This window comes from Canis lupus, chromosome 3 (genome assembly GCF_011100685.1).
Source record: "Canis lupus familiaris isolate Mischka breed German Shepherd chromosome 3, alternate assembly UU_Cfam_GSD_1.0, whole genome shotgun sequence".
NCBI lineage: Eukaryota > Metazoa > Chordata > Mammalia > Carnivora > Canidae > Canis > Canis lupus.
In genome coordinates, this window is record NC_049224.1 from 69,988,435 (window position 1) to 70,007,079 (window position 18,645).

The following is an 18,645-nucleotide window of genomic DNA, read 5'->3' on the forward strand; positions in this document are numbered from 1 at the left end:
ATGACTGTGCGGGCTTTGTCTATGGCAACTCTGGAGTTTTAGGGATCAGTTCTGATGATATTGGGATGGTATCACCACTAGAGACCTACCAGTACCTGAATTCTGCCCTTAATCCCTACTTCCTAGGGGCTCTCCTCAGAGAGGGCTCTATATCTGACCAGTGTGCACCAGAGAGAAATGAAGGACTGCTTTTGGCCAGGCCAGCACCGAAGCCCTCCCCTACTCGCTCCTGTGAGGTTGTGAGTCAGGAATCCCCTTTTGTGCTCTGTCTGAAGGGGTGACACAGGTCCTACCTGACATTTTATTTCTCCCTCATGTTACTACTCAAATGCAGAGAGGATAGGCAGGCAGTAAATCCCCCTGTACCTGGGCTGGGTGTTCACCTTGCTTGTATCATGTGGTTAGGTCTTGGAGATGGCAAGATGAAAGGACACATGTTCTTGTTTTCAAGACCAGCAGTAGTAATAAGATGTGCTGAGCAGAGATATGAACCCAGCGCCAGGGAAGGACATTATTCTATCTGGGGAGGGCAGGGGCTGTGGCTTGAGGGAGAGAGTACAAGGCTTTCTGGGAATGGTGAAGAGCTGGGGTTCTGGACAGCAGGCTCTCAGGGGTGGACAGGGAGGAGGCTGGGAAGGGAGCCAGGGCCAGGCCAAGGAGAGTTCCAGAGGCCAGAACAAGAGCACTGGCTAGCATTGCCTAGCCTTCTGGTGCCAGAGCAGGGCTGAGGGCCAAGGCTCAGCCTGGGAGTCCATTCCAGGGTATGAGTCACCCCAAGCAGGAGTCCCCATCCCCAGCACACAGGCACCTCTGCAGGGGGGCAGTGGCGAACCCCTCATGAGTGGCTGTTGGAATAAAGGAGGCCTGATGGAGGAGCTCAGTCCATGTCTAGCAATCACTTGATACTCTCTGCCCTTTGCAGTGGGCATGGGGAGGGGTAAGCAGGCAGCCCAGGGTCCAAGAGCCCAGGATGAGGGCAGAGACCCCAGCGACTGTAACTTAATACAGGTGGAAAGGGCCCACACCTAGGGGTATTTTTTTGTGTGGGCTCTGGCACTTTCGAAGGAGAAACTGATCCTCGTTTGCACAGAGATGCAGATATTGGGGGCAGAGGGCATCTGCCCACAGAGATGGCAGACAGAGGCTGCCACGAGGGGTGCTGATGAAAATCTGTCACAGTGGGGATGTGGACCCAAATAAAGGGATGCTGGTTTAGCGATGACATAAGGCCCTGAGGCCTCTGCCAACCAGCTTTGCCTCCTCAGCAGTGGGATAATTGGGGTGCAGGTGGTGGTCAGGGGGAACACAGAGGGGCTGCAGGCCATGGCTGTTTGCCACCAGGGCAGAATTTCACGACTTGAATAATCCACGTGGTAGCAGACATTGGCACTGGCTGCTGCCCAGCTGCAACCGCACAGATGCTCGGTGCTTCTCTCTCCCCAGGTATTTGGAAACTTTCTGGAATACAGATAATGGAAATGGTTGGTTGCCACCTATGAGCACTGACTACACTTGTCTGTGTTAGGAACAGTTTGCGGGGCATAAGATTTCATCCCCCTTACAATCCTGTGAGGGCGCCATCACTCACTCCCTTTCATAGATGAGGAACCTAAGGCCTAGGGAGGTTAATGTATCTAAGTTCCTGGGGCAGCCTGGGGAACCCTTTAACCCCTACTCCTTAAATTTTCATGGGTTTCCCCTCAAAACAGTCCCTCTTGAATGTATATCCTGTCCACGCCCCATTTGGAAGAGAACACCCATGTGCCTTATGCATCCATGAGGGGTCCTTGGCCAACTTTGGACAATGGGATATGAGCAGAAGTGAATATAAGCCACTTGAGGACTAGCCCTTGAAGATATATTCCAGAAGGTTCTCAGTTCTTTCTTCCCTCAGATGGCATAGGTACAAGATGTTAGAGAACTGTCTGGGAGGCAGTAGGCACGCTAGACAGAAGTCTTTACTTTAGCCACTGAAGCTTCAAAGTTTCTGTGCTGTGGTGGTGCGTCCATCGCCATGACTAAATACCTCAGCACCTACCTCTCAAGCCAGTCTAGCCTGGCCCACTGCAGGGATTCTAATTGGTTTACCTGTTTCTACTGTGACTCCTACGGTTTATTCTCAACCCAAAGGCCAGAGGGATCCTTCACAAACTGAGGCAGGTCATACTGAGCCTTAGCTTAAAACCTTTGACAGCCACCCAGCACACCTAGAAACCAACCCAGATTGCTGTGGCCTATACGCTAAGGGGTCTGTGTCTAGTAACCACTCAGCTCTTACTACTGGCACATTCCTCACACTGCCCCTTCTTATCCACATGACCCCCTCTCCCCACTGGTACTCCTCAAACACACATGCACATAGATACCTTAGCACCCTTGCACTGGCTGTTCCCTTTGCTGGAATGCTCTTTCCCACATTCCTATGCTCTTTCCTCTGATTACTTCTGGCCTCTGTTCAAATGTCCCCTTCTCAGAGATGTCTTTCCTGACCAGCCCATCTGAAACAGCACTTTGCCATCACTCTAGCTCCCACTCTAATTTATTTCTCTTTGCAGTATTTAACTCCATCCGAGGTATTATATGTTTATTTGTTTCTTGTATATCCTTTCCTTTATTTTAAAATTTAAGCCCCATGGAGACATAGTCTTCACCCTAGAAAAGGGTCTGGCACACAGTAAACCTTTATAATGAATATTTGCTGAATCATGAGTAAATGTATAAATTTAAGATTTTTAAAAAGTTCTTTATGTGTAAATGCAGTTCTAAGGCAAGCCCCCTATATCTCCTCACCCTTGACCAAATTGCCAACTGTCCTGTGTAAAAATTCTAGTGCTGCATTGGTCACATTCACACAGACAGGGATGTGAATGCAGGTCTGTCTACTTCTAAAGTTTATCTTCCTTCTTCTTCACCAAGCTGATCTGCTGGAGCTTTTGCAGACTTTTGGCTTAGCAGGGTACAAGGTCTTTGTCCCAACTACTCCGTTTTATCTTTGTAATGAGAAAGCAGCATTAGACAATAAGTAAATGAATGAGTGAGGCTATGTCCCAATAAAACTTTATTTACTGAAACAGGCAGAGGGCCAGATTTAGCCAATTGGCTCATTGTTTGCTAACCTCTGAGCTAAAGGTTCTAGGAAAGGAGTGAGGCTCCAGTAGATGCTGGTGTCATTAGGAGCCAAAGAGCTGACTGGCTTTATGAACAATTAATCCATGAGTGGCGCATTTTCCCACAGATGTTATATTTCTTTATATTTTTTTCTTTTGTCCATTTATTGCTACATATCTAAGCCTTTGTCTTTTCTCTCTCCATGACTAATTCTAACTGGCATAGCTGCATCTGGCCATCTATCTATCCATCCATCCACCTCTCTTCTTTCTCTACCTATCTGTCTCCTACCTATCTTCCTTTGATCTACTTTGTCTATCTATCTATCTATCTATCTATCTAAAGCATTCTGATGCCTTTGTAAAAGGCTGTGCATAATCCAGGGCTAATTTACACACCAATCAAATGTAACATGATGGCTGAAATTTTTAAGCAGTCATGCATGCAGGCTAAAGATGCCAATCTGAAACCTGGTGAATGGCCTCAGATTTGTGCCATTTTAAGCCTTGCTCTTTAGTAGGAGAATGCTTCTTGTTTGAAATCTGCTTCATTAGTACTGCTACAATAGTCTGGGGCTGCCAGAGTTGTGGTGGGAGACTTCCCCTTGGTGTCTGAGGGCCCCTGGTGTCTGGATACCACCTGAGAGGCCACTGAGTGCTGGATGGGGGTGTCAGAGGCAGGATGGGAGTTTCTAGGTTTCTGGGGTTGCTGCTGGGAGCCAAGGTGGGTGCCAATATTTGAGAAGGCAGAACTGATGTGCCTTGGGTGAGGTGAAGTGTCAACCAGAGCATGAGTCAAAACTCTTCTTGCTCTAGGGTATTGTCTGGAGAGCCTACAGGAAGATTATGAAAGCAGTATTCTAAAGAAATGCAAGGTTTGAGCCTGAGTGAACAATACAGAGCCCAGGCCCCACAAAGATGAGGATAGAACCAAAGGGGATGGGGCTCAGGTGTAACCAAACCAGAGTAGCATCTGGTGAGGAAGAGTGGGTCAGCAGGTTGAACCCACAGGTACATGTAAGGGGCCAGCTCAAGCAGGATGACCACTGGGTGGGCATTAAGAAGAGTCACCAAGAAGGACCAACACTGAGCTAAATGAGTGTGTCAGATAGGAACCATGAATGACAAGGGAAATGAGAAAGCAGACAGGGACTTCTGGGGCTAGGAGGACAGACAGGAAGGTGGGCAGGAGGGACCATTTAGGGCTAATTCCAAGATGGAGAGTGAACACCTGGCACTCATTTTCCCATTCCTGGCCTATAATTCAGATAAGTGCTTGGAGGATTAGCAAAAGCACAGCAGATAGGATCCTGCATGTCCAAGTATCGTCCCATAATCTTGGTCATTCTCTTTCCCCAGTGCCCAGAGGGGCTTCTGTTGCAAAGGTTTGTAATGACTTCAGATGTTGACTACCCAGAGGTAGGGCAAGTTCAAGGTTAAGAACACAATTCGCTAAAGACTTCCCTCATGTCAGACACCAGCTGTAAGCTTGGGGATACCAGGGCCACCCATACTTCTTACAAACTGGGGAGTTCCCATTACTCCGCAGGAACTTTTGATAAGTTCCTGGAATGACACAGAGCACTCATGAAAGCTATAACAACTACAGTTTTATTATAGCAAAATGATACAAATCAGAACCAGCCAAAAGAAGAGACATAGGGTGAGGTCTGGGGGTTTGAAACACTAAGCCTCTGGTCTTCTCTCTGCAGAGGTAGGATGCGTTACTCTCCCAGTAAATGGACATTTAACAATATGCAGAGTCCTGTCCTCCAGGGATACTCACCCAAGCCTCTGTGTCCAGAGTTATTAATGGAGTTTCCTTACATAGGCATGATAGATTGAGTCAATCCTAAGGCCCCCTTCCCTTCTTGGAGGTAGGGCTGATACCACCTGGCATGAAGCTCCAACCCTCTGATCACCGGGTTGGCCTTTTTGGTGGGGCCAGCCCCTCACCTGAGTTATCTCATTTGCATAAATTTCTGGGTTGGGGCTGAGAGGCCCACCATGAATAACAAAGACACTCTGATCACTCAGGAAATCCCAAGGGTTTGGAGGCTATTTTCCAAGCACAGGGACAAAAGCAACCCCAAATCTTAATTATCTAACTGTATATATACATGTGATATATGTCATACACATGTATGTTCTCAACCTAAAAATACCCAAAGATGTTTGTTAAATGAATTTATAAACAAGAGCAGGAAAGAGTGAGAAAGGAAGAATGAAAATGAGAACTTTGGGCTCATTCATGAGGACTTAATTGAAACAAAACCAGAATCCAACAAAAGTAGCAGTGAATGGTTTGACTTTTGTAATGAACTACTTACTCATTGTCCCATTGATTTCTGAGCTGGTGACATTTGGTCTTTTCTTGAGACAGGAGACAGAGTTTGACCTTTTCGATGTTAGTACAGTGGACCTCCCACACATCCCCCATCTGTGGTTCCACTTTCTATGGTGTCAGTTGGCCTCAGACAGGAGGCCACAGATACTTCCTGTGTCCTGGAAGTAGACGATCTTCCTCCTGACATATCTTCAAAGGACAAGAGTGGCCTAATGCTATATCATGGTGGCTCTGTCACTCACCACATCTCATCTCCCCACCCAGGCATTTCATCATCTCATGTCATCACAAGAAGGAAAATGCAAGTACAGTACAATAAGGCATTCTGAGAGTGAGTGAGGCCACATTCACATAACTTCCATTATCATGCAGGATTATAATTGTTCTACTTCATTATTATTATTACTGTTTTTAAAACTATTTTAAATTTTTAAAAAAGATTTATTTATTTATTTGAGAGAGAGAGAGAGAGCACATACAGAGGGAGAGGGAAAAGCAGGCTTCCTGCTGAGCAGGGAGCCAGACACGGGGCTCCATCCCAGGACCCTGAGATCATGACCTGAACCAAAGGCAGATGCTTAACTGACTGAGCCACCCAGGCGCCCTTCATTTTTATATTGTTAATCTATTACTGTCCCTAATTTATAAATTAAACTTCACCATAGGTATGTGGATATAAGAAAAAAACATAGTACATGTAGGATTCAGTACTATCTGCAATTTCAGGCATCCGCTGGGGGGTCTTAGAATGCATTACCTGTGGATAAAGGGGGGGCTACTGAACTTAAGCCCAGGGCTTCAGCAGAACACTTAATTTGACTCCCCATGAGTTCCCAGCAGAAATGGCATATTTCACCCTTTTCTTCTACCCTAAGGGCAGGTAAACAAGCAGTGATAAAGAATAAAATCATCTTTCTACAAGAGCAGAGCTGCCCCAATTAGCTGCAGATGTTAGATGCCAGTCAAAGGAAAGATTTCAGTGAACTAGCAGAGAGCCCAGAAGGGAGTTCTGGTCCTTTCAATTAATCCCACCCCATGCTGCTGTTTTAGTGAGTTTCTCCGAGAGCCCCAGCACTTTGAGGGAAGCAGAGGCACATGGCAGGGCCCCTCCCTGTGGCCCAGGCCTGCTCTCAGGGAATCTGGCAGGGCGTGATGAGCATGGATCATATCAAAGACATTAACGCTGGACGGGCTGACAGGAAGGTGCAGTGGGGCTCTGCATCTTGGCAGGAGACCCCTGGGATTACAGGAGAAACCTGTGCATCTTGTCATTACAAGGAAAACTTGCAATTTTTTTTTCTTTTTACTGGCAATTATTTGATGAAGCAGGTATCTCTGGATAATTTAAATGTGGAACAAGACTGTCTTTAATTTTTAAAATCAAGGTCTTTTCCTTTTGTTTTTGTTTTCTTCTGTCTCAACCTCTCTCTCTTTTTATTCTTCTTCTTCTACTTCTTTTTTATTTATTTATTTATTTTGCCTCACCTTGTCTCAGTAGTTATATAAGCCAAACGGGCTTCTCTTAGCAAAAACAAACAGCACAAATTTAAAATTCTATAATTGAATAATAAAACTACTGCTATGAATCACTTTCTATCTTCCTCATTTGCATAGCAGCCCACATGGAAGGCACTGTGATAACAATCCTACTGTACAAATACAGGAGCCTGAAGGAGGGAGACTAGGTAGTTGGCCCAGGAGGCTGAGCTCATAGGCGGTAGCTCATGTCTGAAGAAAAGTCACAACCTCAGCCCCACCTGGAGGCCATTTTTAATAGCCTTTATCTAAATCTACTCTGTTTTCCAAAGATCATTCATATCTTCTGTTTTGTATCTTTTAGGAGGGGCTTAATATTTATATTGTAAGTATTTTTCCACGTTCTTGAAAATCTCCCATCACCAGGATCTCCAATAGTGTACACTGAGGCATCGTGTGGGTGTTCCATCTTCCTAATGTGGGTCTCTTAGATTGTTCCCAAGATTTCTCTAGTGTAAAATGCTGCTACACTGTTTAAATCAGGCGTTGTGAGTCATTGTTTGGTTTGGTTGGGATTGAATCAGGCTGACAGAGCCGCTGGCTGACAGGAGGAGGTACCTTTCCAGGCCTGCGGGTATTGGTGTCTGTGTGAACCACATGTGCCTGCTCCATCCTCTTAGGTCCCCAGCTTATTGGAGCTCAGAAACCTGCATCTTTGATTCAGAATTTTCCCATTTCATAAATATTCTCTGAAAAAAAGTGCCTTTGTTGAACCTAATGGAGAAGGAGCCATGGCCCCATCAGGGCTTAGGGCTCTGTGTAGAGGGGTGAAGGCAGTGGTTGCTGTAGCCAGACAGAGAGAATAGAGGATAGGTTACCCCAGCAAGGCTTACAGTTGGGAAAACTTGGAAGGGCGCGTATCAGAGTTGGGACTGCTGGTATAACTAGTATAACTAGAAACATTCTGTTTCTGACCCATTGGAGAGAGGTGCTGAGATTTACTGAGTGCCTACTACAGGCTGGACATCATTCTGGGGACTACATATCTTCACTTAGTCCTCAGGGGTCCTATTTGCAGGCTAGGGTTTTTATTCCTTTTCTATAAATTATTCCAGAACTTGTGCTCAAAACCATCACCCTGAACTTGGATTGGATCAGATATCCTATGAAAGCTGCTGATGCCTTAAGACTGGTTTTTAGAAGCCATAAGCAATTTAAACAGTAGTGAAAACTCTCATTATTTTTATTGATGATAATATAAACCAGAGGACTTACAGAAAGGAGTAGGAAGTGTTATTTCAGAGTAAATGAGAGACATGTCAGTGTGAATGCACTGACCCCCTGCAAACACAGCTATGCAAGCTCTCAAAAGAATGTTCTAGTAGGAAAGAGGCCCAGGATTAAAATTTTCATTGAATAACAAGGTTATTTGGGAGTGTATACACTCCACTGCTTCTGGCCAGGGCCAGATTTGGAAAATGAAACGTTCTTTCTTCATTTCCTATATGATCAAACACAAAGGTTCCCCCTCTTCCCATCGTAAAAGTGGTTGGCGGAAGAACCCAGGAAGCTCTGAAAGTCTTAACTTGCCTGACTATTGCTTGCAATTGATGCATCCTCTTTCATTGGCTTCAGTTTTCATTCTGGAAGCCAGCTGTGGGGAGTAGAATATACCCGTGTGTTTCAAGTACAGTCAGTCGCTGAGCTCCTCCCGGAGAATCACACAGCAGGGAGAGAAACCCCAGCACAGACATGCAGACTAAGCATCAAGCCATGTCAGAATGGGACCTGGGCATTGTCCTTAGGGCTGGGAGCTGTGTCAGGTCCCCAGGATCACCCTTAGATTTGATAGCTCAGTAGGAGGACCCAGCATGTCAGGACTCAGCATGCCAGGACTCCCTACTCTCCACCCATGGCTTGGATTTACTCCAGTGAAAGGATTCAAAGACAAATCAGCAAAAGGAAAAGGCACATGGGACAAAGTCAGAGGAAGCCAGGAGCATGCTTCCAGAGTCTTCACCCGGTGAAGTCACTTAATTAGTCCTCCAGCAACAAGTATGACAACACATGTGGAATGTCGTCCACTCAGGAATCTCATCAGACACTGAGTTCAGGGTTTTCATGAGGGGCTGGTTGGTCCCAACTCTGGTCGTGTGCACCACTTCTGACTCCCAGAAACAAAGCAGGTGTTTAGCATAAACCAGACTCTTTGCTTAGTCTAGGCTTTGTGAGCCACTTTTATCAGCTCTGGGAATGGTGAGAACCCTCCCGATATCCCAGTTCCCCGACACCAGCCTCAGGCCAATCCTGCATGCTGGTCTTTCAGAGGAGAGCGGTCTCAAGAGGCCTCACCTTTGCTAGTCAGGTGACATCAGGTGGCACCCCTGGGCCTGTGGAATTTTGTCCTTGTGTGATCCTTATTTCAAGGAGCCTGGTTTGGTGGTGGGCACTTTTGTTAGGACTTCCATACTGTTTTCCTCACTCTGCCAGTGTGCTCAGTGGTGTAGACTGTCCTTATAAATCTGGAAAGAGTTATGGGCATGGCCTGCTTGATTATGCAATGTGTGTGTACTCTGGCCCAGCCACCAAAGTGTGCTATTTATGTGCATTTTTATAGCACTCTTGAGAATATTTTTAGATGAATTCATGACAGGCTGTGTGTGAATCAGTGAGGAGCATTAATATTATAAAGCAGACTACGACGTAATTTGCCTCCCATTGCCTGGCAATTTCCTGCCATCATTTGGAGGTGTTCTGAGCTGGTCTTCCTGGCTGGGAATTGTGTGCTTTCAACTGGTTGCCAGAAGTTTGGCCTCCGAGCTGTTGGCTGGGGAGCTGATGGTAAATTATTCATGGGATTCATAGGCCTGAGAAATAAACAAATCTAGGCCCTTTATTTTACAGATCAGAAATAATGGTATCAACACTGCCAGCAGCCACCCCAATTTCTGACCTGTATTGTGTGTTTCCTGTGGACTCAGCTCTGTGTTTTGTATTCATTCTCATGACAAATCCTCACAGTAACTCTTTAAGGAGGGAAATGATTTAACAGATCAGGAAACTGAGGCACAGAGAGGTTAAGTAACTTATCAAGATCACCCAGCAGAGAAGTGACAGAACTGAATAAAGTGGATTCCAGGGTCCTTAACCACTGAGAAGTCTGCCCTCAGAGGCAGGACCACTTGCTGGATGTCACAGAGGACTCAGTGGTGCTCTTCACTCAGTCTCCTTAGCTTTAGCCATATAACCTCTCATTTATTTCTTTGCAGTATAGGCTTGAGTCAGTCCTTGCCATAATATAAATGCTCCTTTCTGAGTTTAAGAAAGAATTTTCTTAGATTCACTGTTCCTTGCCGCTCCAGGCTCTTCCCGGCTGGGCCAGCCACCTCCAGTCTAAACTTACTGAAATAACTCCCATGTGCTTCTAAAGCACCAGTTAGACTCCTGATTCCATTCTCAGATTCTCCAGCCACTCCCCAGCACCCATACGATTATGTGTGGACTCCTCAGGCTGACAGCAAAGGCCAGTTATGACCAATTTCTGGGTCTTCAAGGATTCTGTTTCCTCTGCTGATGACTGTCCAACCCAAGCCCACCTCTGCCGGCCCTTCTTGCTCACCTGATCTGGTGAGCATGGCATGGTCAGGTGTCCACAGCCTTTCTCAGCTTCCTTCCTGCTATCACTGCACTTCACTCCATGTTACAGTCAGACGTTTATTCTACTGTTGCCCACTAGATTGGAAGCTCCTTGAAGGCAGGGGGCTACAGCACTTGTATCCAGAAGACAGGATGGGAATCTGGGCCCCCTGGTGGTAAGGAAGCAGGTGTTCTGTAGAGCCAGAAAGACACGAATGGGCTTCTTGGAAAGAGACCCAATGGAAAAGGGCAATGTGGAATCCATAAATGAGAAGGCCCAAATCAGGCCTAGAGATTAGTTAGCAAGTAAGCTTAAAACTATATTTTATTGCAGAATACTTTTTTCAAATGGAGACTTGCATTTGAATTTGTTTCCCAAAACATAAAAGGAAACCTCTAGCTGAAGGCTCATATTTCCTACTCATCTTTTATGACTTTGCTGAAATCTTCCCTCTTTCTTAAAGACTCATGGTACAGTAATTTTCATGGCATGGGCTTTGGAATCAGGTTGTGGTCGTTGGGTAAAGTAGCTGCTCTAACAAGCAACCCTAGGGGCACCTGGATGGCTCAGTCAGTTAAATGTCTGACTCTTGATTTTGGCTCAGGTCATGATCTCAGGGGTCATGAGATTGAGCCCTGAGTGAGGCTCTATGCTCAGTGGGGTGTTTGCTTGCAGATTCTTTCCCTCTGTCCCTCCCCCAACTCAAGTTCACTCTCAAATAAATGAATAAATAAATAACCAGCAACCCCTAAATCTCAGTGGTCCAACACAGTGAAATTTCATTTCTCATCCATACTACCATTGAGAGCAGGTGAACGTCTCCTACTCCATGAAGTTATTCAGGGGCCCAGATTCCTTCATTTGAGTGGCCCTACCATTCCTAAGGGCTTTAGAGGTCTCTGCTGGTTAATCTGTGAATGATCAGACTATAAGGAAAGGGAGTGAGTGAGGAGAAGGCACACGAACTCTTAACACCTTGATGAAGGTCACACACACCACTTCTGCTCATACTCTTTTAGTGAGATGTAGCCACATGACCACACTCAGATACAAGGCGCTGAGAAATGTGACCTGGCAGTGTAGCCAGGAAGAGGAGGAGACCCAGACATTATGAACAGAGGTATGGGGAGGGGGGGTGGCTCTGTCATTCCACTAGATTCTCTCTGGCTTTCAGGTGCATTCCTCAGGAGCAGTTTTCTGCTCTTAATGAAACTTCACAGGATGGCTGCAAGGGTTAAACAAGCTGAGGTATATAGATGTCTGCTACTTAGCTGTCAACCATTATTCATTCTATGTCCCTTCTTCTCTCCTAATCCAGGCTTTCAATATGCAACAGAAGTACCAATATGATCATCTTTGTCTTTTCCATACTAAATTGGAATAGAGTAGTGATTAAGAGATGGGCTCTGGAGTCCAGCTACCTGGGTTTGCATCCTGACCCTTCCACATGCCAATGGCATGACCTTAGGACAAAGTCCCTATGGATGCATCCCTATGGTTCCTCATCTGCCCAAAGAGAAGTCAAAAACCAAGACCTAGCTCATAGGGTTGTGGAGGGGATGGAATGGGTTCCTATGTGTCCAGTTCTCAGGATAGCGCATGGCATATTGTAAATATGTGTGGGTTACCTATTTTTATCATTACATGGTGACTGACACACAGCAGAAGCTCAATTTAAAAAAAAATGCTTACTAAAACACCTGTTCTGTACAATGCAGTGCAAGTCAGTGTTCACATATATCGGGTCCACATATCTCAACTCAATGAACATTTGTGTAATGAATTAGTGGAACAACCTTCATCACCTGACTCCTATCATAGAAGACTTCAGGCTGCCTTTCATCCAGGCCTTTGCTGAATTCATCCCTCAAGAAGACAAACATTTAGTCATTAAAGCCATCACTTTGAAACCAGCTTTTAGGGCTTTTGGGAAATATGTCTCTGCAGGGGGCACAGCTTTTTGGCAAGTCTTTCAGCCTTCTCCAGCCCCCTGCAGGGACTTCTGTCCATACTCCATCTTCCCCAAGCTGAGATATGAAATCTCTGCAGGGATGCCCAAAGCAACTACTAGGAGTGTGCGATATGAAAGCTGCTCCCTTTCCCAGCAGGCTCCTGAATGCCTGAAAAAGCAGGAAAAAAAAAATTTCTTCCTCAACAGCATCCTTCTAGTTTCTGCACATCAATTCCAGGAAACTGGTTGTTGCTGCAGGTGTGCTAAGAGGCTCTCTAGAGTGGGTGTTAGCAAGGCTCTTTGCAAGGTGGCTGTGGTTGCTTGAATCAGTGCGGGATTGCAGTAGGTACCAAGGTGACACCCAAGAATGACCTTCTATGTGTGTTGGATGGGGAGCAGGGGGGGACTCCTGATTATTGAGCAGCAAGAGAGGTGCCTGTCCTGTCCTGGATACTCATTCCTTACACCAGCTTCTCCAAGGGTTTTGACCCTGTGAATGCTCGCTGTCACTCTTGGGGTCCTATATGCCTGCCTTCCTCAGGCCTCTCCAGCCACTGCCTTAACAGTTCATCACACTCTTCCTCCCACTATGTTCTGTGTCCCTTGGTTGTCATCCTTGTACTTCAGGGCCTAGCAGAGTGTCTAGCCCCTAACACAGACTTAATTAATACTTTTAAACCGATAAATACACCATTTTACTCAGCTGCTTAACATGGACACCTTGACTGTGAAGTTTGGAGCCTGGATAACGGAGTTGTCCTTCAGGGCTCGGATGTGAGGCCGACCTCGCACAGCCCTCCCCTCCTCCACCTGTTAGCCGCGTGACCATGGGCAAGTTGGCAACTCTTGGCTCCCTCATCTATCATTGAGGCTTTCTGCCAGCAGGGTTGCTGTGAGGCTGAAATGGGATAATTCACGTGTTTGGGTAGTTTCAGCAGTTGGAAAGAACAACAGCAATTTTGTCTGATTGAAGCTAAAAGAGTTGTTGACAAACTAGGGAGAAGCTCGCAGGATTGTTGGCAGGGCTGGTGAGCCGGCCTTGAAGCTTTGCAGCCTGGCTGATGCCCCACCTCATACCCAGGGGCCACCAGTGTCGGTTAGTTTACAGGTGGCACAGGACACGGGGGCTCCCCTGCTGTCTTAGTGGTCCCCAAACCCAGTCTGGCCTGCGCTCCCTTGGCTGTGGAAGGAGTCCCAGCCCCGCCCCCGCAGAGCCCCGCCCACCGCAGAGCCACGCCCACTGCAGAGCCCCGCCCCACACAGCCCCGCCCACTGCAGAGCCCCGCCCCCACAGAGCCCCGCCCACCGCAGAGCCCCGCCCCGCAGAGCCCAGGCCTCTGACTGGCTGAGCCCGAGTCACGTGACCACTGGCCAGCTGCAGCGGATGCTAGGGGAGCAGGTGTCTAGTGCAGTCAATCTAAATAGGGAGGAGTGGACTGTGTGTTCCCCCAGTGCTGTGGAGCATGGAGTTCCCCAAAATGGGACCGGGTTCCCCATGCAGGGGAGCCAAAGGATGACAGGTGGCCACAGAGTGGTGGACACTAAGGGTCAGCAATGATGTCCAGCCACTGCCAGCACGCGACTCCTTGGTGAGCTGAGCGCGCAGCAGCTATGGTGGCCTGGACCGGCGGGGGTGGGCTAAGTGGTGACAAGTATTTTGGAGCTGAGGCAGGGTCAGTTCCTTCCGAGGCCTGCGAGCAATGAGTCTGTTCTAGGGCGGACCCTACCCTGTGCCTCTTCCCATCGTCTTCCCTCTATGCATGCCTCTGTGGACGCTTTTAATAAGGATGCAAGTCATTTTGGACCATGTCCACCTTAATGAGCTCATTTCAATTTGATTACCTCTGTAAAGAGCCTGTATACGTTCTGAGGCACAGTAGGTTAGGATTCAACCTACAATTTGAAGGGGGGGGAGGGGAGACACAGTTCAGCCCATAAAAATGTGTTCAAATTTACCCTTTTTATAAGGACACCAAGCAGATTGGGGTAGGATCTTACCCTACTCCAAGATGACCTCATCTTAATTAATTAACATCTGCAATGACCCTATTTCCAAATGAGGTCACATTCTGAGGTTCTGGGACTTAAGACTCCAACATACGAATTTGAGGGGAGGAGGTTCACAATTCAACTGATAACACAGGGATAAGCCAGGATGGCTTAATTGAGGGGTATGGATCAAGGGCAAGAATTTAGGAGGAACTCCCATGTTTTGACTGAGCAATTAGAGAATGGTGTTTTGTTTAGAAGCTGAAGAAGAGAAGATAAAGAAATGGAATTCAGGGCCAGAGATCCAGGGGACATTTCCTATCCCATTCTTTAATGATTGGCTTAGTGAGGGGCCTATGCCCAGATCTGGGCCAGTGGGATATAAAGAGAGGATTGCTAGAGGCTTCTGGAAAGATTTTGGCATCAAGAGACCCTTGAGAGGCCAGGATTACTCTCTTCACTCACATATGTGGCCAAAAGGGTTTCTAAAAGTCACCCTGTACTTGTGAGTGGATGCAGCCTTAGGACCAGGTCAAAACTGTGGAGAGAAGAGTGAAGCAAAAGGAAGCACCTGGATTCTTGGCCATGGTACTGAGCCACCAGATCAAGCTCAGCGCTCTTGTGAGTCTGCACTTACATAAGCTGGTAAGGGTCCTTGTTGCTTAGCTGTTTTGAGTTTTGATATCCTGTTATATGCAGCCAAGAGCATCCTTAAATGGTACAGTGCATTATCCCCTCCAGTGGACTGGAGTATCTCTGAGGTCTGGAGGCCAAGTTTTGTTTGTCTCTGTGTCCAGCTCAGGTCCCAGTACTCAGGCCATGCTTGTTGAATGAATCAGTGGATGATGAGTGCTGTGTGCATTAAGGTGTGGAAACATCATCATGTTTCAGAATAGCCCTAGTTGTTGATAATATATTCTGTCCTCGCTCCATACTATGAGCCAGGTAGTTAGAGAGAGAGAGAGAGAGAGAGAGAGAGAGAGAGAGAATGGGAAGAGAATAGATATCTCATAGGGAGAGGATGCTACCCCTCCTCCCTCATCTCCTGCCATCAGCCCATTTGCTTGGGCCAGAAACCTAACAGTCTTCTGTGTTCCTCTTAGACGTCTCTAACACCTTCCCTCCCCAGATCCGGAGTCAGTTGCCCAGTTAGTCTTGTCCATCCTATTCTTGAAACAATCTCAGATCCAGCCCTTCTCTCTACTTTCACTACTTGGTCCAGGCCACCAAGATCTTTGGACTGTTGCTGTGCCCCCAACATGCTGCCAGCTTCCTTGTTAGCTTCCTCTAGTTCTCTTGCCACTCTGAAGCCAGAGCAGTCTGCTAAAGATGGAAACCTGGAAGATTTCTATCCTCCCCTTGCTTAAAGCTCTCCAACAGTTTTCCACTCCATCCCCCAGAAAAGTCCAAATGATAAGCAAACTCATTACCATGACAGGTAAAGTCCTATGTGACCTCCCTTTCCTCCCCCTTCAACTTCTTACAGCCCCTTCTTCCCTCCCTTGTCCCATTCCACCCCCACTGGCCTGCTTTCAATTCTGTGGACACTGTAAGCTCTCTTCTGCCATGGCTTCATGGCACATGCTTCTCCCTCTGCCTAGAATACATCCCCACCATTAAAAAAAAAAAAGGTTTCAGGTTGTTGGGATGCATTATAGTTAAAAAAGAATATATAAAGTACATACATATGCATTGTGTACACACAGAGTTTAAAGAATGATTATCTATCTATCATGCAGCTAAGAATAAGAAGATTAAGAACAGAGGATCCAGGGCAGCCTGGGTGGCTCAGTGGTTTAGTGCAGCTCTCAGTCTAGGGTGTGATCCTGGAGACCCGGGATCGAGTCCCATGTCAGGCTCCATACAGGGAGCCTGCTCCTCCCTCAGCCTGTGTCTCTGCCTCTCTCTCTCTCTCATAAATAAATAAATAAAATCTTAAAAAAAAAAAAAGAATAGAGGATCCTGCCAGGTGTCCCACCCCAGATCATTTCTTCCACTACATCCCAGGAATGACCACTGACCTGACATTTGCAATAATTCTTTGTTTTCCTTTGTAGTTTTACAATCTTTTTAAGATTTTTGTTTATTTGAGAGAGGGAGTGCAGAGAGAGAGAGAGAGGAGAGAGAGAGAGAGAGCATGAGCAGGGGCAAGGTGTAGAGGGAGAGGGAGAAGCAGACTCCCTGCTGAGCAGGAGCCCAATGTGGGGCTGGATCCCAGGATCCTGGGATCATAACCTGAAGCAAAGGCAGATGCTTGCTGACTGAACCACCCAGGCGCCCCTGTAGTTTTACAATCTACTTGTAATTCCCCTCCCAAAACTTATATTTGCATAATTTTGAATTTATATATGGCATCATACTATATGTATTCTTTTGTTTCTGCCTTATTTTGTTCAATGCTATTTTTTGTGAGATTTTATTATGTGTGTTTGCATGTTGCTGTACTTCATTCATGTTTGCAACTGTAGTGTTTCATATGATGACTATTCCACAATTTATTTATCCATCCTACTGCATGGGGACATCTGGGTTGTTTCCCATTCGGTGCTTTTATAAGCAATGCTACATGGAATTTTGGGTAGATATGTCCTAGGGCAAATGGAAAAAAGTTTTTTAGAGGAATTTTCTAGAAATGGATTTGCTGGGTTGTAGGTTTGGGGCATCTTCACCTTTTTTTAGATGATGCCAAACTGTTTTCCAAGATGGTTGTACAAATTAAACACAGTGCATGAGAGTACACTGCTGATCACTCCTTGGTCTTACCAGACCTGTTAGTTTTTAGTCTCCTAGGAACTGTGTTAGCTTCACCGAAGCACTGGGCGCTGCGCCAAAGTCTAGCGTGACCCTCACAATAGCCCTGAGACATTAGCGTCATCATTCCCATTTTGCAGATGAGGAAGCAAAGGTCCAGCTGGTTTAAATCATTAGCAAATTGTTGTGCTGGGATTCAAGCTCAGGTCTGTGCATCTAGAACCTATGCTTATTCTGCAGTGTCATATGCTGCCTCTGGAAATGTTTGTGGGGCTATGTCCGGTATCAGTGGATACCTATGAGCGTCTTGGGGATGAAACTCCCTTGAGGAGAGCTAAGTGCCGTGACCTTAGTCTTTGGTGCACATCAGAATCAGCCAGTCACCATCCCAAGTCCACTGAATCAGAATGGGCAACAATGGGGATCTAGACAATGCAAAGTGGTATCTCATTATGATTTTAATTTGCTTTTGCCTGTTGACTAATAACATTAAGCATCGTGTCATTAACTTACTGGTCATTTGAATTTTCCTTAGAGTCTGTTCAAGTCCTTTGCTCATTTAATTGGGTTGTCTTATTGACTTGTTAGGGTTCTTTATGTATTGTGGATGTAAGTCTTTTATAGTATATGTGTTGCAAATATGTTATCTCAGTCTGTGGCTTGTCTTTACATTTTTTTCAAGTCGTCTTTTGAAAAATAGAACAATTTAATGTTGCTGAAACCCAAATGAGCTTTTTGTTTTTGTTTTATGGTGTATCTTTGCCTACCTCAAGGTGGGAAAGACTTTCTGTTATATCAGGTATGTGTATTTTTAACACATTTCCCAGTTGGTACTGCTGTGCACCAGAGCTGGGGACCCCTAGGTATAAATGGTCACCCCAGGTTTGGGGTCAGATCTGAGTTTGACTTCCATCCAGGCTTGCCACTTACTGAGCAAGTCACTTTGTCTCTCTGAGCCTCCCTATCTGCAAAATGAGGCAAAAATAGGGCCTGTCCACAAAATTTGTTAGAGGGGTTCAATGAAATAAAGCTCAAACAGAACTTAGCAAAATGCCTAGCATGCAGAAAATGCTCTATAAAAGCTGTTTCTGTTTACATACTGGCTGGATTCAAGCAGCAGGATGCAATAACATGGTTTGTTGTTTGTTTTCAGTACATCAAGGCCTTCTACAATGAATCGTGGGAAAGAAGACATGGGCATCCAATAGACCCAGACACTCTCACTCTGCTCTGGTCTGTGACGGTGTCCATATTTGCCATTGGTGGACTTGTGGGGACTTTAATGGTGAAGCTGATCGGAAAAGTTCTTGGGAGGTTAGTGGACGCCATCTCTGCTTGGGGATCCTCTCTGTAATGTTCAAAATATGTCTGTATCATAGTCAAGATC

At 46.2% G+C, this 18,645-nt stretch overlaps 1 protein-coding gene across 1 annotated transcript in view; it reads left to right on the top strand.

Moving 5' to 3' along the window:
* SLC2A9 (solute carrier family 2 member 9) overlaps positions 1–18,645 on the top strand; it is a 189,046-nt gene that overhangs the window by 11,433 nt on the left and 158,968 nt on the right. The window contains exon 3 of the mRNA NM_001130835.2: positions 18,412–18,572. Within this exon, the coding sequence (NP_001124307.2) occupies positions 18,412–18,572 (161 nt within the window). The remainder of the gene's footprint in view (positions 1–18,411; positions 18,573–18,645) is intronic.